This window comes from Phascolarctos cinereus, unplaced genomic scaffold (genome assembly GCF_003287225.1).
Source record: "Phascolarctos cinereus isolate Bilbo 61053 unplaced genomic scaffold, phaCin_HiC Scaffold_8;HRSCAF=390, whole genome shotgun sequence".
Classification (NCBI taxonomy): Eukaryota; Metazoa; Chordata; class Mammalia; order Diprotodontia; family Phascolarctidae; genus Phascolarctos; species Phascolarctos cinereus.
The window spans coordinates 43,647,132-43,669,659 of NW_027556291.1; the positions used below are offsets into that span (position 1 = coordinate 43,647,132).

The window sequence follows — 22,528 nt, forward strand, 5'->3', positions numbered from 1 at the left end:
AGATTTGGGTCTAGTTCTGGTTCTATTACTGTATGAACTTGGGCAGGTCCTTCCCAAATCTGGGCCTATGCACCCTCCTGTCTATTGGATCTAATGATCCCTAAGGGCCCTACCAGCTTGAAAGCAGTAGGTAGCAATATCAACCTTTACTCTAAGCCATGTCCTCCAAAACTGAGTCTGTGGCTTCCATCTGACCCCTTGAGTCCCTACCTCAAGTTCAGTGTAGGAATGGCTGGCAAAATGGGGAAGGTAGTGGAAGGGACTGTTAGGTCTTGGTCCATTGTGGCTACCTGCCAAAGCCCCATCTTTTTCATTATTCTAATGATGCTGAATGGCTATGAATCACCAATATAATTCCTGAAGAGTCAAAATGACACTTGACCCCAAGGGGCAACGGAGAGATAAATGGTAGGCAAGAACAGGTTGTAGAAGACCACCAATGGCTGATGTATGCATGAGAGGAAATGAAAAAGGCATCAGAGAACCACAGAGAAATCCAGTCAGCCAACAGGAGCAAGGGATGACGGACAGCTTAATATTTTAAGGGATCTAGAGGGATGCCTCTAGTGCATTGGCTAGATCCTCTGTGGACTATGTATATGCAAAGCCAAAGAGCAGAATTACCTGGGATGAGAAAGCCTGAATGGGTTGAGATCTGTAGCCATATGGGGAGTGCCTACATCAATGGATCAGGAACCCACTGAAGTAGGTAGTTGTTATATCTATTTGAAAGGTAAGGAAATTGACTGAGGCTCAGAGGGATTGACTCCGTTGCTCATAGTACACAGCTAATAAGTTTTAGAAACGCAGGGTGCTTCCAAGGTCTCTCTTGATCCCAAGGCTTATGTTTCTTCCACTCTCCCATGCTGCCTCTAAGGGAGGATGTACTCTGTCCAGTAGGTGGGGAGCAACCAGCACATGGCCTGGAAACCCACAGCAATACAACTGTACAGCAGATGCTCTATTCCCCTACCTGTCTTCTCAGAGTTTTGCCTTGGGGCCTGAATTGTATTAGAGGGAGAAGGCTGCACATCCCCAAGCACGAGGGCAGTGAGGATTACATGTGAAGTGCGGTCAGAGGGATGTAAAGGGGAGAAGAACAGCAACAGAAATACTCCCCCTCCCCCATTATTTTATTGCCTTCTGCCAGGGATTTCTGAAGGATGTTTGATGCAGTTGGACATCTAGTTTCCGAATCTCATTTTTCTTTATCAGAAGGAAGCTCTGAAAAGTATTTGGTGGTATTGCTTCCTGATAACCTTTGGAAGACTTTGCTCTCTTCAGTGCATGAGGGATACTTTTGTATTTTTACTGTCTTTTCACAGGACGGATTTCCTGGAAGTCCACCTCCAATCTGTGGTACAGTTTTTGGTTTTGTTTTGTTAAGAATTGTTAGGTAATGGAAATTAGGAGAAAAGAGAGAGACGAGGTGAAAACAGACATTCTCCACGTTCTCCCTTTTCCCTCAAACCCTAGCCAAGAAAAAAAAAAATTCATGAGAATGTTCCAGTGATGGAATGCTGCAGACCCATGCATACTTAGAAACTCCAAGCTTGGCCATCTTCACGCTCAGAATTACTATACTGGTGCTTACCTCCAAAGATAGGGTAGACTAATGGGCTTGATTCTGGCCATCGATCTTAGAGCTGGGTAAGCTTCTTGGATGATGGAAGAGGTATTCTATGTTAAATGGTGGTCACAGTCTCTTGTCCCATTATTTTCTAAAAGCAGTAATAATATCCATTATCTATAATGAGTTAAAAGCTTACTGTCATGCAGTAATTAGAATGGAAGCCTACTGTGAGAGTGGATGGATTAGTGCCCATCCCTGAGATCTAGTGTTCTCTGGGACTGGCCTTCAGACCTCTGGTGCCTTCACTGGCACCCTCTTGCACACAGCAAGTCGACCTTCAAGGGTGGATTTCATTTGTGTGGCAGCCAGGTGCCACGAGCCATTTGGAGTAAAGTGGCCAACGAAAAAGACCAGTTCAGATGAATATTCTCTCTGTTTTTCCATCCTCCCACAATGCAGTGCTTGTAGCATGAGGCCGACTTTTAAACTGGCTCTAAAGACTGTTCCCCAAAGAGGATGCAAGAAATAATCTGAGCAATGGGAGAATCATTGTGTAGAGTAGAACCTCCCTGAGAGGCAGCACAGTATGGCGCAAAAAAAAAAAGAGCTTATTTCATTCTATCATGAGACTGCCTTTGGTGCCACAGAAAGTGTCAGGAGAGAGGGGAATAGAGGCTCGTAGAAATCCTGCATGTGAGCAGCAAGCATTGCTCATGACTGGAGCATGGGATTCCAGAAGTATTCATTAATTAAGTATACATTTTGTTTTAGATTGTCACTTTCAAATGACACCCTCTAATGGAATTTGCCCTTATAATGAGGAAGCAAAGTATAGCAAAAGAAATCACCACTATCTTGTTAATGGAGGTCTCATTTTGCACCTATAGCCCTCCCTGCTAAATGGAGGGAGGCATCCTTTACCTCTAGTCTCACAGAACCATCTTTTTTAAGATAACTTTTGTTGTAACACTAGCCAGTGAACCATCCCTTCTTACAACAAATAACAAAAAGAAAATGATAAAAAGGCAATTAATAAAAAGAAATACCTCATTCAAGTCGAGTGTAGGCAGTATAGTGCACCCATACCTGCCCCACCCCTCTGTTGAACAGTCTAATGTATCACTCATATCAGTCCTTTCATTCCTCCCTGAATACTTTTCTGTTTCCTTTTTCTTCTGTTGCAATAATTAGATACTTTATTCACATAGCACATTGGGCATCTATTTTATTTCCAGTTCTTTGCTACAAAATATACCACTATATAGGGCAGCTATATCCCTAGCACTGGGCTTGGAATCATTAAGGCTCATCTCCCTGAGTTCAAATCTGGCCTGTGTGACCCTGGGCAAGTCACCTCACCCTGTTTGCCTCAGTTTCCTCATCTGTCAAATGAGCTGGAGAAGGAAATGGCGAACCACTCCAGCATCTTTGCCAAGAAAACCCTAAATAGGGTCACGCAAGAGTCGGGCACGACTGAAAAGACTGAACAGTAATAATATACCACTATAAATATTTTGGTATATGTGAGATCTTTTCTTTATTGTCTTTGACCTTCTTGGAGTATATGTCTAGCAGTAGGGATCTCTGGGTCAAAGGGATGTGGACATTTTATTCACTTTCTCTGCACGATTCCAAATTGCTTTCCAGCATGATGGGTTCAATTCCCAGCTCTCCACAGCCCCTCCGTCACTGACTATTCTCATCTTTTGTCATCCTCCCCCCTCCCCCCATTTCTGGTGTATCAGGTAAAATCTCAAAGTTGTCTTCATTTGCATTTCTCTCATTAGTGATTTAGAGCAGTCTTTCATATGACTGCTAAGAAATTGTAGTGCTTTGGGAAATTGTTTGTTCATATCTTTTGACCATATATCCATTGGGGAATGCATTTTGGTATTATATATCCTTTCTTATTGTTTTTCATTCTTTTAGTGGACTTTTTGTTCTTAACTCTCCAAAGTATTCCCTCAGTACTTTGATTAGTTTAGCACCCAATCCATAATTTAGGTAGTATTGTCATTTTTATTATATTGGTGTGGCCCATCTATGAGCACTCCAATTATTTCAATCATTCTTTATGTCTTTTAAGAGTATTTTATAATTCCATTCATACAGATCTTAAGCATGCCTTGGTATATAGGCTCCCAGACATCTTGTGCATTTTGTAGTTATTGTCACAGGGACTTATTTCTCTTATTTCCTCCTGGGTTTTGTTACCGTCATATAGAAACACCATCGATTTTGTAACCTGCTAATTTTGTGAAGCTCTTCATTATCTGTTACTCTTTTTGCTGATTTTCTGGGGGTAAACCATCCTGTTGTCAGCAAAGAAGGATCATTTTTGTCCTCTTTGCCCGTGCTTACATCTTTAATTTCTTTCTCCTGATTTATGGCAGGCATGAACACTTGCAGAACCGTGTCAATTAGCAGTGAGGAAAGTGGGCATTCTTACTTTACTCCTTTATTTGTCAAGAATTAGAGCCATGTTTTCACAAGAATAAGCCAAACCCACCATTTTTCCCCCATCAGAGACTGCATAATGCTCTTGTTTACAAACTAGCTGTGAAGTCCCTCTACCCTGCCCAGCTTTGGTGCCTCCAGCGGTGCTTCCCACACCGGGGTCTGCAGGAAGTGCATGCTTCTCTCTGGACAGCATATTTCTTTTACCATAGGGCCAGAGCTTTAGGACTGCAGAAGCCCCTAGGAATCATCTGTTCCAACCTCATCAATTTATAGAGGAGAAATTTGAAGTCCAGAGTAAATGACTTGTCCAAGGTCACATAACAAGTCAGTGGCAAAGACAGGATTCAAACTCGATTTCCCTGACTAAATCACTGCACCACAACTCTGTGTGTGTGTGTGTGTGTGTGTGTGTGTGTGTGTGAAAGAGAGAAGGAAGAGGAAAGGAGGGAAAAGGAAGGGGGAAGAAAGAAAAAGAAAGGAGAAAGAGACAGAGAGAAGGGAGGAGAGGGAAGGAGTTGGAGAGGGAAGGGGAGAGGGAAAGGGAGAGCGAGGAAGAGAGGGACACAGAGAGAGAGAGGGAAAGAGGGAGGGAAAGGAGGAAAGAGAGAGAAAGGGGAGAGAGGAGGGGAGAAAGGAGGGAGAGAGAGAGATGTGAAATGAAATGGTTTGACCTTAAAAGGGAGTTCCTAGTCTTGAAAAGTCTGTGAAGCATTGATCTATGATTTATATACTTGGTTGAAGCCTGATTATTTTTCTCCCTGAAGCTATTGCACATTCAACTGTGTTTGGAAGGAGGGAGGCTGGATTAATACACCCATTCTCCACTATCCCCCTTTCCCCCTCCCCATTATTTAAAATCTTTGGAGGCTTTCTTTGTTCCCAGGAATTAGAGGATTGTAAATGCCTCCTGAGTTTCTTTGGTAGCTTAGAAAGGGAGAAGGCTACTTGTCCCTTTTGCCTTCTCATACTTTGTGACCCCCTGAAGTCTGCTCTGTTTGTGGCTTCCTGGATTCACAGTCAAGAAGATGACTTTTAGTCGGAGGAAGGCTAGAAATTAGGACAAAATTAGGGACTAAGCAATTTTAAAAATTACCTGAATTTGAACTTGAAAAGGCTCAGAGTTTTCCTGGGCTCAGGTTTCCTCCACATTTGAGCTCAGAAAATGAAGGTTTGTTTTCAGTCACCTTTTCGTGAAAGTAGAAGGGGCTTATGAAAACTGCAGCTAAGCACCCTCTCCACTCATGATCTTTGTTCCAGCTTACTGATCTCCCTCTCCTCAAGAAAACAAGGACTTTCTGGAATTCGACTTCAGACTCTCCAAAGTCTTCCCCAACTAAAGTAATAATCCTTTTTTCTCCAGATTTTGATGTGAGTTACAGGTAGTGTAAGTAACAGTGCCCCCATTTTACAGGTGGTAACATCTTTTCCCCTCTTCTCTTTTTCCTTTTAAGTCTCTTAGTGGGGGCCAGAGGCTGGGACTCCCCTAACTCCTTCCTTTTTGACATCTTCTCACTTGACAGATTACAATATAAACCCTTTATTTAATTTGTATTTGGTTTTGGTATAGACATCTCTAATTCTGCACCTGTAGTCATGTATGAATTGGGTGGAAGAAAAATATTATGCTGTCCTATTGGCTTTTTTACAGCACCTAATATACTTCCGTGTGTAACAATAGCTGTTATCTCTCAGAACCATAGAAAGTCTAAGCCAGAAGGGACCTGGGAGATCATATAGTCCAGAAGGAAGTACATTACTCAGTCACGCAGGGGGTGAGTAGCAGAATCAGCACTTGAACTTGGGTCTTTTGACATCAAATTCTATAATCTTTGCACTACATTTACTGCTGCCTTTCCAAAAGTCTGCTGATATTACCGGTGTTGATGCCACTGCCATGATTGCTCAGTCACCCACCCATGCCTTCTCATTTTTTACTTTACTATGTTTTCCTATCAGTCCTCCATGGAGTAGCTACCCAACATGGCTGTCAGGCCTTTCTCTCCTTTAATATTCCGTGGGCATCAAGGTAGCTCATAGGCTACCTCTCCCTACATGATTGGCCCACCTCCTTTTCTGATGATACATTTCCGGGCTGATATCTTATCTACTAGTTTTGTACACAAAGTATGGAAGGTAGTATACCACAGCCTTTTTTATGCCCATCATGCATGTCTCCATTGCCCTTTGGGTAGCCTGCAGTATCGATCGGGGGAGAGCAGACAATTGTAAAAGTCCCTGCTGCTGTCATGGAGCTTACATTCTACCTGGTGAACACAAATACGCACACAGATACGTAAATACAAAGTAATTTTGAGAGAGAGGGTGAACACCCAGGCTGGGACAACAACAAAGTCCTGATATAGGAAGATAGCACCTGAGCTGCTTCTAGCAAGGGAGGAGAGAACATTGCATATGTAGGTGATTATTTGTACATAGAAATGGGATGTAAAATCAGAGCAGCACAAGTACTATTTGAATGATTCCTATGCTCAGATACTCCAAAAGATCTGTGATTGCAATGATGTTGGTCTTCCTTTCAGTAATATAAATCATCCATGCCTATCCATCCTTAGGCTATTCTTGTTCATGCCCTCCTCGAAGTTCATCACTGGGGGCCTTCTTGCCCTGAGTATATATGCTAGTGAAAACTTTACCATCTTTTCTCTTACAGCTGTTTTCAAGTAACATTTATTATTGCAACTCACTATGGAAGGATCTCTCTGCTAAGTTTTTACCAATGGGTGTGTGGTACCTGTTTCAATGGAGAGAATGGCTCTTTGCTGCTGCTGTTACCACCCGCTGCCTCTTGGGATTTTCTGGCCTTCAGGGGCTTTTTTGTTCTTGGATTTAGTCGTCTCCAAGTGGCCCTTCAGTGTTTTTGAGGACCCCAGTCAGGATTAGGTAGACATCGATTCTTTTCCAAGCCCATTAAGCATCTTGCCCCACTCTCCAAAAATCCTTGGGAATTCATTGCATTTCACAGCTGAGCCTTTGAAAAGAATCTGGAAAGTCAGCAGGTCACATGCAGCGGATGGGTCGGAGCTGGGGCCACAGCCACCACTGTGTAAACCATCCAGCCCTCCATTAACACAGTTGTTCATTTGAGTCGGTCCGTATTTGCTTCCACTTTGAACATCTCCATTGACTATTCTTAGCCTGTGGTGTTTGGGCATTCTTTCACAAATGCCCCCGAACACAATGACTGTTTGGGGGGGGCTACCTTATTGTTAGAGGTACGATGAATACAGCAGAATAAAAACCACAGGCCGGAAACTCAGACAGAGACTATGGGTTAATTTCCCTGCTAAATATGTCCCTGAATTCAAGTGAAAATTCCTGCTGTGAATTTTCAGACCTAGGGAAATGGTGGATTTTTGTTTTTGGGGTGTGTGTGTGTGTGTGTGTGTGTGTGTGTGTGTGTGTGTGTGTGTGTGTGTGTGTGTTGTTGGTAATAGAAAATCCATCATTTGACCATGGGCAAAGACTTGCCATTTGGCCTTCCATTTCCTAATCTGAAAAATGGGATGATAATCCTTCTATTACCTCTCTGGCAGAGTGGCTATGAAGAAAAAAACTTTATAGAACTTGGAGGCATCTAAATTTAGAGTTAGAAGGGCAATTAATCCAACTGTGTCATTTTACAGATGAGAAAACTATTTCAGAAAAGTGAAGTGATGAAGCTAAGATGACCCTGCTGGGATTTGAACCCTTTCCTCTGACTCAAAATCAAATCCTCTTACCACTACTCAGTTCGGTAACTGCTAATGTGAAGTCTAATCTGTATGATATTATGGTCATAATCCCCCCCCAAAGACCGTTCACAGAAATCCCTAGATTAGCAATGCTTCTTTTGGTGTTAAGCCAACCTTCCCTATTTCTATTGCCCTGCAGATTTTGTTTTCAGCTGGTTTATGTGCCATACAGTTAGCTGGTGGGCAGACGCTTCACTTATACCAAATAGAACCTTTTCATTCAAGAATCTCCTTTCCTCTTCAAAAAGTCACCCTGAGACATATAATTACTTATTCTTCCACTCCTTCCTCCATTTCAATGTTCTTTTTATTCCTTCAGTCAGACTTCTCCCAACCTTGTTACTGTCTAGAAGCTTTCATCCTCCATCTCTCCTCCCTTTCTCAGCCAGACTTCTTGAAGAAGTTGTCTACTCTTACTGCCTCCACTTGTGTCTCTTCTTACTCCTCAACCCTCTGCAAACTGGCTTCCAAACTCATTACTCAGCTTGAAATTGCTCTCTCCAAAGTGACTGATTTTCCACTAAGTCCCCAGGTCTTATCTAGTAATTCAGAGCTCCACATCAGAAATTCCCCATGCTATGGAAGTCATAGATCTTTCTAATGCACATGGCAGATGATTCATGAGGAATCAAGGCTCGGGCTAGCAAAGGGCCAAATGGAGTGTCATGCCATGTCCTCTGGGAGCCAAAAGTGAAAGGTCTGTTTTCTGTAATATGTTCTTGCCTGCCCTCTCTCCACGATCCTGAAACCCAAAATGACCAGCTCTGATTTTAACTTGGTATCTTTCCATCTCTCCCTCACTCTTCTCACATAGGCTTCTCACAGTGATGAGTCCCCAGAACTTGGCTACATCCCAGAGTGAGTGCACATGCCATGTTTTTCCCAATCAGTGACTGTGTCGATAACCTGCTTCTCTGCTCTGTCCCATCTTGCAGGTGATCATCTGAAAATCTGTGCTCAAGGTTATACTTGCTGCTCTCAAGAAATGGAGGAGAAGTACCGACAGCAGAGTAAAGAGGATTTCCGAAGTGCCGTAGGGGAGCACTGCAATGCTCTGCAGAACATGTTTGCTTCCCGATATAAAAAATTTGATGGTGCGTATTGGAAAGTCAGTTTCTAAACCTGTTTTTTGTTGAATGTCTAATTTCTTGAGGGAAAGAGAGGGTGGAAATGCTGAGAATGATTGGGCTTGGACCATTGTTTGTGTAAGGGAATAGGAATATTTGCTGATTGTGCCCCTGTATTCTTATATCATTAGGAAGTTTAATGTCCCATCATGTAGGATTTCACTGAGAAATGGGAAGGCCAAGCTTAATACAATTGGCAGAATGAGCAGTAGGTTTGGAATCTAAGGACATGGATTTTGTCTAAGGACACTGGAATGCTACCCATTCCAACCCCTTACTAATGGTGTGACCTTGGACAAATCACTTACCCTCTCCAGGCCCTCAGTTTCCTCACCTGTAAAATGATAATGAAAGGTACCATGTCAGAAGACTCATGATCAAATCTCGCCTCTGACACACACTGGCTGTGTGACCCTGAGGAAGTTAATGCCTCTTAATCTCTCAATGTTCTAGGAAACACCAAGACTTTTAGTTGGAAAAAAAGGTGCTATAAGAGGGAGTTTGCTCAGCTGAGAATTTCTTTTATCAACAAGATCACAAGGCCAGTGCCTATCTTGAATGACATTTCATCCCTGACTCTGACTTCCTTGTTATTATATTCCTCATCTCTGCCTAGGGATTTGAGTTTTAAAAGTCCAAAATGAGAAACTGGATCTCATTCAGTTGCATATCTCCATTTGACGAGATATGTCATGTCTTCCCTGTTGTATACTAGAAGTTTGTTTAGAGCAGAATGTGTGTGTGTGTGTGTGTGTGTGTGTGTTCCCCCTAAGTTTGACTGCTAAGATTGGAGAGGACTAGGTATGCCTTTTCTCCTAGCTCCTAACCCTAAATTGGAAGGTCACTCGGGATGTATAATTATGAAGTGACACTACATACCTACTGGGGATAGCATATGGGAGTTGAAAAAACACTGGCTTTAGAATCAGAGGACCTGGGTTCAAATCCAGATTCTGCCATAAGCTGTGCCTCTTATAGCCTGTGTGACCTTAAACAAATCATTTCACCTCTGGGCCTTAAGAGTCTTCCCCTATAAAATGAGGAAGTTGGGCCAGCCAATCTCTAATCTATAGATACAGTAGTAGACTGGGAATCTGGAAAACCTGGGCTCAAATCTCACCTCAGATACTTACTGGCTGTATGAACTTAAGCAAGTCTAATTTCTCTAGGCCTCAAGTTCCTCATCTGTAAAATGGGGCAGCTATACCTGACTCCATCAGGGATTCTTAATTTTTTTTTGCGTGTCATAGACCCTTTTGGCAGTCTATTGAGGCATATGGAACCTTGCTAGGAATAATGTTTACGAATGCACAGAAGAAAACATATAGAATTACAAATACAATGAAATACAGTTATCAAAAAATTTTAAATATCTATAATCTAATTTGTGACCCTGGACAAGTCACTTCCTCTCTCTAGGAGCTCAGTCTCTTCAACTGTAAAAGGAGTGTTTCATGGCCTTGGATCACTTTCAGATCAAAATCTATTAGCCCATGATGCTAAGGCTTTGCTGCCAGTTTGTGATTAAGATAATCTTTGCCCGATGCAGTCCTCCAAAAGAAGCCCTATCTTGGAGAACCCATGTCACCATCCTATCCTCCTACCCCAAATTGCTATGGACCACTAACCAAGAGGGAGGCCACTGTTATTTATTTGCAAGAGCATTGGTCTTGGAGGCCAAAGACTTGGGGCTCAAATCCCAACTCTGCCATTCACTACCTTTGTGACTTAGGACCAGTACCTTCCCTTTTGTAGGTCTCAGTTGGCTCATCTGTAAAATGGATTCCTTCTAGGCTTACCATCCTTTGAACTATAGCATAGTTTTAGTCTTTGGGGAGCTAGATAGTTTTTCCTTAAGTCCTGAATGTCTTAGAGCTCCAAACATGCTGTTAACAGGATGTGTCAAGGACACAATGATCTAGATTAAATTAATCAGTGCTTATTCTGGTGATAGTCTTTGTAACTAATATATTTCAAGTATGACCTAGATATATATTTAAAAAATGAAGTTGGCCCATTTTTCCTAAGACTATTTAAAAATTCATTCAAACATCCAGTTAGTGCCTACAAAGTATTGGGCACTGTGCTGGGGGAAGAAATAAAGATTAATTTAGACATAGGTCTGGCAGTCATAGAGATTCGAGTTTAGGAGGAGAAATTCAAGGTTTGTAGTTCTCTCGTACCTCTCTTGTACCTACATATGTAAACTTCAATGAATTTCGCTTTTACATTTTGATTTTTTTAAAAAAACAAATGATTCCCCATTGCTTACTGTATTAAAGTATATATTTGAAAGCAATGGCATTCGAGGTCTTCTACAATCTAATTCTATGCTATCCATCCAGACTTATCACATGCTTTTCTCTATCACACCTGCAGTGTTTTAGTCAAACTCGATGACTTGCTTTCATCTGTTCTTGTCCTGCCTGATACTGTCACTGCATTCATTCACTCCATCCTCAGTGCCTGGAAAGAACTACTCCCACCCATCCCCTCCACCAGACATATAAGCACATGCACGCACACATAATCTCACCCTTAAAATTTCTCCCTTCAAGGCCCAGTTCTACTTCTTCCATCAAGTTCTGATATCCCCTGCCCCTAACTGGGAGTGACCTCTCCCTCCTACCAGATTTCTCATGGTATCTTGCTTGTCTTCTCCTGGTCACTTTTGTGTTCATATTCCCCTTGTATTTGTCTTTCCCAACCCCCATCATTAGATTTTAAACTGTTTTGTGTGCAGAAGTCGTGTTCTTTTTCATCTTTGTATCCTTGCATGTTTATTAAACCGTCTAGGGTCTGTGATTTGCTTGAGGTGGGAACCCTTTCAATCATCAGCAGATTGTGACCTGTCTGCAACTTATAATCTTAGAGCCTTCTTGCCTGAGGCATGAAGGGTTAAATGGCTCCAGTCTCTTCTCCGTTCTAGACATGTTACAGCTTGTCAGAGTCCTTTCTTCCCAAAATGTGGAGCCCTGAACTGAGAACATAGCATGCCAGATTGGGCTTCATCCCCAGAAAAGCCATACAGGTAGGGCCTGGGATTCCAAGGGACCATGGATCCTTATGTCTGTGGAGCCTTGTCCGTTGATGCCCATAAATATCCATACTCTTCCCTCCCCCTCCCTTGGCACAGAATCCTCACGCCACTGCTGGCATTCAGCCTCTGAGATTGAGAGGTTATCTAACCTAGGGAGAAGACATCTAGAAGGGAATCTTCTTGTCTGTTGGGTGGCTGGCTTAGGCATTCCTTCCCTTTCTGCCTCCCAGCGGCCTTGTAAGACTCATGCCTTGCACAATTTCTCACCTCCGCTTACTTAAAAAAAAAAGTTTTATTCACGTTCTTTGAAAAACAAAACAAAACATTATTGCCACTTTTCCCTTCTGGGAACCCCCAAAATGAAACAAAACAAAAAACCAGATTCTTCCCCCTTAAGACAAAAGTAGAGTGGAGCTAAATAAATCTGTTGATTTGGCCCTGCCTGCCAGCGTATGGCTCGTTCCACACCTATGGTCCACCACCTCTGTGCCAAGGGGAGGCTCCTTCCACTCTTACAGACCGACTTCAAGTGCATTTCTCTGTTTTTTAAGTCATAGCCCAACTGTATCAGTAAGTGCTAACACATGTTTGAGGAAAGGACAGAAAACAGTTTGGTTTTGCCCATCCCTTCCGGCCGTCATAGTTGATCAGTGTGTTGATCAGTTGATCAGAGAAAAAGGTCACGGAGCTGTGGTTTGTTTCTCCCCGGCTGAAATTAGCAGCAGAGCATGGAAAATCAAGGCAGCAAATATATATATGAAGGCTTTTGAGAGTGCAGCAGTAGAGGCATGTTGGTTTGGGATGTGAAACCAGAGCTGGGGTACACTGCAGCTTTTCCCCTGAATTAGCTTTCCCTGAGATGCTGAAATTGTGTGTAGTTAAATGTCAATTTGCTTGGAATCCAACTAACTGGAACCCTCAGCTGGTTGAGAGCATTTAGAGGCTAAAAATGAGGGAGGAGCAAAGCAGCCTAGAGCTGCCAACAAAGCCCAGTCACTACTGCAGGGTTAAGGGGCCGAGCAGGAGTCCTTCCAGGCAGGGCCACCATTGTAGACCAGCCCCGGGTGCAGAAGAGAAGGGCTGATGAAGCCAGTGGGGCACTGAGGGAGGCCAAAAAGGGAGGAAATAATGCTAGCTCTCAGGAATGGACTTCTGTGAAAATCATGGGATCATGGATCTGGATCATGGATCTAGAAGGGGATCTGATAGGCCAGCTAGTCCAAACCCCTCCCTTTACAGAGGAGGAAACTAAGGCCAAGAGAGGCCAATTGACTTGTCCAAGGTCATGCAATCTGAGGGATGATGTGGAACCCACATCCTCTGACGCTGAAGCCCAGCACTCTTTCCACTGTACTACGTTGCCTTCCTACCTTCCAGTCTTTGAAGAAGCAATATTGTACTCTGAAAAAAAAATTCTCGGTTTGGGGCCAGTGGGATTGGATTCAAGTCCTGACTCAGTGGCTTAATACCTGTGTGACCACAGGCAGCTAGGTGACATCACAGTGCACAGAACGATGGGCCCGGAGTTAAGAAGACTGCAGTTTAAATCTGGCTTCAGACACTTATTAACTGTATGACCCTAGGCGAGTTATGTAACCACTGTCTGCCTTAGTTTCCTTGCCTGTAAAATGGAGATAGTAACAGCACCTACTTCCCAAAGTTGTTGTGAGGATCAAATGAGATAACCAACTTTAGATCTTTAAGCCTATGAACCTTCCCACCTTGAGAGGCCCTGCCAGAGCCTCCATTCTAGCAACACAGCCTTGAAGAAGCCAGATATGGATTGGGGTCATTCCTGCATTCTCAACTGTTTCCCTCCTTAGCTCTGGGGAAATACTCCCACGGGCACAAAGTCGGCTTGAGTCCGTAGCAAGACAGCTCTAATAGTCGAATCTTTCTGAAATGTCTTAAAAGGCATATAAAGAATTTTATAGTCTGGCACAAGTCCAAAATAACTGGATGGGTCTTGTGAGAGCCCGAGCGGCTGTCTTGTCCTAACTGCTGAGTCCGTGTTGTTGCCTGCTGTTTCACAAGACACATTAAGTACCTTCGGAATAGGGGCAATTATGAAGGCTGGTTGAAAAACTTGGCAGTTTCATACCTAGCTCAGGCAGAGAAAGTAATGCTGAGAATGGGAGCCGAGTGCCTTACTCTTCATGTGGGTGGCTAGGCGGGAGGGCCAGGACCCTGATAAATAGCCCCTGAGTTGGGCTGAGTTGTCTCAGTTGGGGGAAAAAAAAAAGAACTAACTAAAACAACATAGGCAAGTACCCATCCAAGGGACCCACCGGTGGAAAAAGTTAGATTTGGAGTAAGAGGACCCAAGTTCAGATCCCATCTTTGAGACCTTGGGGAAGTCACTTCCCCTCCTGGGTCTCAGTTTTCTCATCTGTAAAATGAGAGGGCTGGACTAGATAGCTTTTAGGTCCCTTACTGTTCTCTAGCTATGATCCTTTGTATGATTTTGAACAACTCCCTTCCCTTTCCTGGGCCTCAGTTTCCTCCTGCAAAAAGACAGGGTAGATGACTTGTAAGTTGTCTTCCAGCTCTACATCTATAATTTTATGATTCACCAGTCTTGGGCTGGCTAGCATTTCTGTGATTCTTCCCACCTGGGTCTTATTCATATTTTGCTACACTGATTTTTCTTTTCCTTGCCCAGACATAGAGGGTTGCATGTTATTACAAGCTTTCTGGGAGCCTCTTTGAGGTTAAAAGTTAATGTGACATGCAGATCTGTGACCAACATAGTGTGACTCTCCGATCTCACTCATTTGGGCAGTCTTCCCACTAATGCAGATTGCAACCTCTTCTGGTGTTCTCATTCTTGATAATTCTTGGCTATGCCCTTTTTTAAATTCTCCATAAAGCAGGGGAGTCTTGTGTGTCTCCTGGACCCCTTTATCAGAGGATCATGTTTTTAAAAGCATAAAATAAAATACGTGGGATTACAAAGGAAAGTTATTTTATTGAACTTCAGTTATCAAAATATTTAAAAACCAAAGCATCCACTCAACATGCTATAGGCCTTCCTTGGGTTTGTTTAGTATTTTATGACTGCCAGTAGGGCCCTTACACTTTTCCATTTGCCTTCCTTCCTCTCCCACCTTCCCCTCTTATCTTTAGTGGCATCTGAGTCGTGATGGATGGTATGCCAAAACCTAGGAAGTGGAGCAGACAGAGGTTAAATAACTAAGGTCACATAACTAGTAAGTACCTGAGGCCAAATTTGAACTCGGGGCTCAATCACTCCAGGTAGAACACTCTATTGACTATGCCATCTAACTTAACTGTGGGAGGAACATAGGTTCCTCCTATGTTAACACGAAGGGGTTCCATGGACTAGATGGTCTTGGAGCTCCCTTCCAGCTCTAGAGCTGTGGTCTTTTGGGGTGACCTTGGACAAATGACTTACCCTTCCTGGGCCTCAATTTCCTCCCCTAAAATGAGGATTTTAGACTAGACAGGATGATACTAGGTCTAAAAACTCTAGATCCTGTGCTTTATAAAACCGTCTATAATTCACAATTGCATGACAATCCTGGGAGGATATTGATATTAAAAACAATAACCTTTTCTTCCTCCATACTCAGTATGTTAAAAAATACTGATATATTTTGGTTTGTCGCAAAACACTTTGTAAGAAATATCTAAACAAAAGTACGCACGTACAAAACACATTTCCCAAAGCACAGTTGATAGGTTGTTAACAGAAGGGAGATAGGTATGTATACTTTTACTGACCCTTTGGTACTGATTTTGATCAGTGTAATTGAACATTGTTTTGTTTCCTCTTCCCATTGGTTGCTTTGCCATTGTAATTGTACTGTCCATTGTACTCCTGGTTCTGCTCACTTCACTCTTCATCAGTTCATACTAGTCTCTTCCATGTTTCTCAGAATTCTTCATAGTCTTATGAAGCAGTACTATCTCTCCATACAGCTCATTCGTTCACGTGCCAGAATGTCTTCAGCCATTGGACACCTGAACATCTACCTTTTTGTTATCACAAACAATGATGCTATGAACATTTTTGCAGATGGATCTCAGTATTGCTCATGTTACCACAATTACCTTTGATGTTGCTGGAAAGCACTTCTTTTATACTCTACAAATATCCTTTTCCTTCCATGCTCAGGGAAATCAAACTGATGCAAAGAATTATCTTTCTGGGAGGCCAAGAAATTTGGTGAAAAGAAAGCACCTTCCAGCTATTGTCATGGGTGCTGGGCGCCAGATGCCAGGGGCCCAGGTCAGGATAGGCAGAGCAGGGCTCTAAGCCAGCCAGAGAAGTCAAGTCCACAAATACCAGGGAGGAAATTGCAGTACAAGGGTATCCAGGTGTAATCTGTACAATCTGGGAAATCTAGAAATAAGTGGATTTCTTAATATAGTCTCAGGGGAATTTTCAATAGGGACAATTCAACCTGGGCACACAATAGGCACAAGTGGTTTGTTCTTCAAGCCTGCCTCACCTACCAGGGGCCACTCTCTGGAGTAAGTCACAGAGCTGCAGCTACCACTGACCCGTCTAGCAAACCCAGGACTCTGATATCTTCCTTTCCACATCTTTATCCATGAACAAAATGGGCAGCGATTGGAGTTACCCGAATGGGACAAATGATGGTTCATCTTATTGGGTGGTATAGTTCCTTGTAGCCCAGAGCGCATTTGCTGAGAATTCTGCCATCACCTTTGGCAGACTTTTAGAAGTCATATCAGCAACCAGAAAAGTAGGTGATCTGGTAATAGGGAAATCAGCAAATGAAAGACTTGAGCCTTAAGGAGTGAGTCTGTTTCTCAATATGTAAAGTAGGTTAATAATATTTATACTACCTCATAGGGTTGTTCTGAGAAAGGGATTTTATAAACTTGAAAGCACATGAGAAGTTGAATTGGTTGAAATTGTTGGTTCTGTCCATGGCTGCAAAGACAAGGCCAGGTTGGATGTACTTCTTGTACAATTGCTCCAAGTTGATTTCCTGAAAGGATTTCTGAACCAATCGGGATTTACTGGTATGTTCTTCTTTCTGCCTTCACCATTCATCCCATTTCCTCCAAAACAAGTTTTTTTTTTTTAAGGTATGGTGGCACACACCTGTAATCCTTTCTATTGAGCAGGATGAGAGGAGTGGATGACTTGAGCTCCAGAGTTCTCAGTTGCAGTGGGCTAAGCCCATCAAGGGTCCACACCAGTATGGTGAACCCCTGCGAGCAGGGGGTCATCTGTCTGCATAAGGAGGGGCGAACTGACCCAGGTCAGAAATGGAATAGATCCAAACAACTGTGCAGATCAGTAGTGGCATTGGGATTAGGTGTGGCCACTGCACTTCCAGCCTCCAGATGGAAAGACCCAGTTTCAAAACAAACAAAACTAGGGGCAGCTAGGTTGCGCAGTGGATGGAGCAACAGCCCTGAAATCAGGGCAAACACTTGACACTTACTAGCTGTGTGACCCTGGGCAAGTCACTTAACTCCAATTGCCTTAAAAAAAAATTAAAAATAACAAACAATCCGGCCTCAGACCAAACACTTGACACTTACTAGCTGTGTGACCCTGGGCAAGTCGCTTAACCCTAATTGCCTTAAAAAAAATTAAAAATAACAAACAAAACTATGGCCACTTCTTCCTCCGTCACCCCCATAAGGGCTTAGGACTGAGATGGGCTTATTTTCAAGTGAATGAAAAATCAACAATCCATCAAAAAGTATTTATTAAGTATGTGTTGGACATTGTACTAAGGGCAGAGGTTACGAAGATAAGCAAAACTAGTCCTACCTTCAATGACCTTACATTCTAGTCGGGGAGACAACATGTTTACAACTAGGTACATATACACACAGAGTAGATGTTAGGTAATCTTAGAGTAAAAGGCAGATGAAGGGACCCTTTCTGAAACTTCTGTGTGGGTGCCAAAATTTCGGTTCAGGAAACTGCCTGGAATTCTTTTTCCATGAGGCACTGGGAGACTTATTCTGCTTCATCCAAGAGGGAACAGCTAAGACCAAGAGGAAAAGATACAGGGAGGGAGATTGGGTAATCATTACCAACAATACTAGGTGACATTTCTAAACCATTTTAAGGGCCAGGAAGGGCTTTGAAAACATCCTCATTTGATTTTTCCCAGCAACTCTGTGAGATAGGTACTACAGGCACATTTACTTCCATTTGACAGATAAGGAAACTTGAAGTTCAGAGAGCAGAAATGACTTGCTCAGAGTTCTGCAGCTTATAAGAGAGAGATGAGTCCAAATCTTCTTGACTCCAAATCCAACATTCTTTCCCTGGTACCATGCTGCATCTTTCCTTTTTCCTTCTTGGTGCTCATTTGTTCTCCCATTTTCATCCTTGTACTTAAAGGTCAGGATTGATCGGACACTTAGTAGATGTATAATACTAAGGAAGTCATTTATTCCTCACTGCTTTGGTTTCCTCATCTGTGAAAAAAAAGCAGGATGGCTTCTAAAGTCCCTTCTAGCTCTAGAGCTGTGATCTTTTTTGGTAACTTTGGGTGAATCACTTGACCTCTGGGCCTCAGTTTCCTCATCTTTCAGTTAAGTGAGTTGACTCAATGGCCTCTAAAGTCCCTTCCTTTCAACCCTTAGGTGCCCCAATAATTTAATTTTAGTGAAAAAAATGGAAGTGCCCAGTATGGGCCAACTGAGGATATCTTGAAAAGCCAGAAAGGCTGAATCTGTCAGTCTCTCTGTGCAGTTGTGTTGGGCAGTGCTGGATCAGGGCTTGGGGGGGGGATTGAACCAGTGCCAGCTGTGTGCACTGTTACTGTCAAGCATGGCTCTCACAATTGTGGGAAAGAGGGAAGTAGAGTAACTCATGTTTGAGAACAAGGAAGCTCCCTAATAATAAACACAAAAGGTGGGAATTTCTCGTGCCCAGCAGAGTCCCAGCAGCTACTCAAAGGCCCTTCCAAGCTTTGCAGAGGTCAGAGACTCACTCCAGAATGGTTAGTAGAGTTCATTAACCAATCAACAGGTAGCTAACTGTTGATGCAGGAGGGAGTCAGTCAATAACTGCAGGTAGGCATTTCAGTGTGCTGTTGGCCTTGGACTTAATTCAAGGTCTTTTTTTTTTTCCTTTTAGTGAAGAGCAACTGTTTAGGAAGAAAAGATCTGGAATTTCAGAGGATCAGAGGATTTTAAGCCAAAAGGCACCTTAAAATACTATCATTTTCATGTCTCTTGTTTTGCGGAAGAAGCAGTGAAGGGAAAGGAGATGGATAGGAAATGGCTAGTGCAGGAGAAAATTGAACCCAGGTCTATTGACTTCTAGCGTTCTTCGTACCATGTTGTGTTGCCTCTTCTCACCCACACAGCCTGGGCTCTTCCTACTGGGTCCCGCTATCTTCAGGACCATACATGTGTATATAGTTGCTACCAGAGTGAATAATGATGAGGGCTTCAAAAATTTCCCACCCTTCCCCACCATCTAACACTTTATTAAAAACTAAGATAGACGATATTCTATTAATATAGGTGGTACAGTGGACAGAGTGCTTCCAGGAGTCAGAAAGACTTTTCTTCCTGAGTTCAAATATGACCTCAGACACTTAGCAACTGTGTGACCTTGGGCAAGTCACTTCAGCCCGTTTGCCTCAAGTTTCCTCATCTGTAAAATGAGCTAGAGAAGGAAATGGCAAACCACTCCAAAAGCTTTGCCAAGAAAACCCCAAATGGGGTCATGAAGAGTCAGACATGACTGAAACGACTAAACAACGACATTAATGTCGTAAAATTATATAGTGCTTGAATTGATACCATAAGATCATAGATTTGGGGCTAGAAAGAATTTGAAAGCTGTTGAGTCCCCTAATTTTCCACATGAGGAAAGTGAGGTCCAGGGAAGTCCAGGATCACACAGCTAGTAAGTATCCAAGGTATCATTTGAACCTAAGTCTTCCTGATACCTAGTTCACCACTCTAGTGACTATATAGTGAAAGTCTGGAGTTAGAAGGGACCTCACAAATTCTCTAAGCCTCATCCCTCTTTGGAGCCCCTGAAAAATGAGCATGTAGCCTCTCCTTGAAGACTTCTAGTGAAGTCTTTCTGTGGTCTTTAAAGAAAAATTGTGCTGTGTTGTGCCTCAGCTCCTACTCATTTGTTTTTTGTTTTTCATTTTTTTTTTCTATTACCTCAATGTTATCTGAGGGTTAAGTCCTCAAATGTCAAAGAAAAAAAATTTTTTTGTGACATATGCCTCTCTCCTTAATATGGGTATTCAATTAGGTGGTGTAATGGATAGAATGCTAGGCTTAGAGTCAGAAAGTCCTCATTTTGAACCCTGCCTCAGACACTTATTAGCTGTGTGACCCTGGACAAGTCACTTAACCTCTGTCTATCGCATTTCCCTTATCTGTAAATGGGAATGATAATTGCACCCACCTCCCAGAGTTGTTGTGAGGCTCCAATTGGATAATATTTATAAAGCACTTTGCCAACCTTAAAGTGCCATTTCCATTTTATCTATTATTACTACAATAAATTTGGGGCTTACAGTGAACAACGGAAGAAATATGCATGCTGAGGAAGTTGTAAAAAGCATTTTACCAGTGAGTTGGTGTAAATCACTTCCATAAAAATATCCCAGTGACATCCCAGCTCTTAAGAGCGGGCTCTTTCTCAGAGGGTGTACAAATAATGCTTTTGTCTTTTGGAATAATCTACTCTCAGATGAGAAACTGTTTGAGAAGCAAAACAGCAGAAAGGCCCATCTTTCCCTTCAGCCTTGGAGTCGACAGAGAGAAGTGAATTCTGAGTGAGAAGCATTACCTCTGTGGTGGGTTGCTTATATTGACCTAAGCCTGCAGTATTTGTTCCTTTCAAAGAAATTTACATTTGTAACATAATGATTAAAACCTCAAACACTTAGAGGCAACTCTGGGAAGAAAGAGAAATTAAAGGGTGGCTTCAAAGTAGGTTATTAACACAAACAAAAGCCCCCTTGGGGGCAAATTGTTTTGTTTCCTTGGCCCAGGAACAGGGAATTTGTAAATATGCATATTTATTTTCATTCCATGTAGTCACGGTTTGACTCCAACCTCACTTTCTAAGGCTATTTCCCCTTCACACACTCAGTTATTATTATTCCTTGGCTCATTCTGTCCATGGGTGCAAAGAGAAGGACCCACTGGGATCAGGTACTTGGGTGTTGCTCCCAATTGACTGGCTAGAAGAATTTTGGAACCAATGAGAATTGATTAGTCCCTTCTTCCTTTACTTCTCCTCTGAGCCACCCCCCCCCAATTTTTTTAAATGGCATTTAAAAAACCCCCATCACATTATGTTTATTGTCATCCTTCACCTACACTGTGGCTTTAAGAACCAGGATTAGAGATGTTCAAAATGAGTTTATCTTGAAGTCACTAAAAGATAGAAGTGCTTACTATGGAAGAAAATGTTCCATCATATTTCTTCTTGTTGTTTTAGTTCCTTTATTAGCTAAATCATTTTAAAATTCCAGTGATCTTGGGTTATGGTTGATGACTATAGTCATTGTATGGCTCTGGTATAACAAAAAATAACCTCTCAAGCCTTGGAACCACCTCTCCCGGGACAATATTTGAAGAAGAGTTGTGACTTTAGTTGGAATCCCATCTCTGCTTTTTATTAGTTGTGTGAAAGCTGAGCAAGTCCCTTTCCCTGTCTGGGCTTCAGTTCCCTGATCTGTAAAAAGAAAGGCCCATGAGCCTCTCTCTGTGAGCCTATGACCAAATGATCCCTGCCATCCTTCCTAGCTCTGAATCCTGTGCACCCATTTCAAAGTATTGGGGTGGATATGTTTTATATAGTTGAAAATACCTTCATGGCATTTCTTTCCGTTCTTTGGTTTCTACTTTCCCCAGCTTGGCATACCTTCACTAGTCAGTCCTAATTAGTGAGGGTTTTTTTTTCCTATACCACATTTCTCAAGATTTATAGTTCTACTGATTAATAGCAGTGGTTGAATCTATAAACTAAATAATGACCTGTTAGGATATATAATAGGTTTTTTATGTTTTCTCTTAATTTGTAGCTTGCAATTATGGCTGCCTAAAGCATCTGTTAATAGAGCACATTTTTAGGTATTGCCATTCAAATGAAAGGAACATCTGGCTGCTCCCAACTGAGTGTGGGAAGGGGAAAATGAGATGTTGATTACTGTTATGCTCCTGACCAACTGATTCTTAAACCATTTTTCCTCCATCTCCCCAAACCTCTATTCCTCTCCTGTTGCCCCACAGGCAGGTGGTATTAGATTGTCTCTTTCAACATTTGGGATAAAGCTAACAAAGAACGGAGACTATAATAAATGCTTGATCCTTCCTGCCTTGAACAAAAAGTCCTTCCCCAAACTGAAACTTGAAAGGAAAGGAAATCTTTCTTCCTTTCACTCTCATGCTCTTTCTCAACCCCCACCCCCACCCATCACTGGATGATCCATATTGACACTCTCATTATAAAGAGAGATGACATGCTGGTCTTGGAATGTTAAAGGCCTGGGTTCAAATCCTATTTCTGGCATTTGTTAGCTTTGTGACCATAGGCAAATTATTTAACTTTTCTGAGGCTCAGTTTCTT

At 42.4% G+C, this 22,528-nt stretch overlaps 1 protein-coding gene across 1 annotated transcript in view; it reads left to right on the forward strand.

The window, feature by feature from the left end:
• Positions 1 to 22,528, forward strand: part of GPC4 (glypican 4) — a 141,013-nt gene that overhangs the window by 86,259 nt on the left and 32,226 nt on the right. The window contains exon 2 of the mRNA XM_020969850.1: positions 8,721 to 8,879. Within this exon, the coding sequence (XP_020825509.1) occupies positions 8,721 to 8,879 (159 nt within the window). The remainder of the gene's footprint in view (positions 1 to 8,720; positions 8,880 to 22,528) is intronic.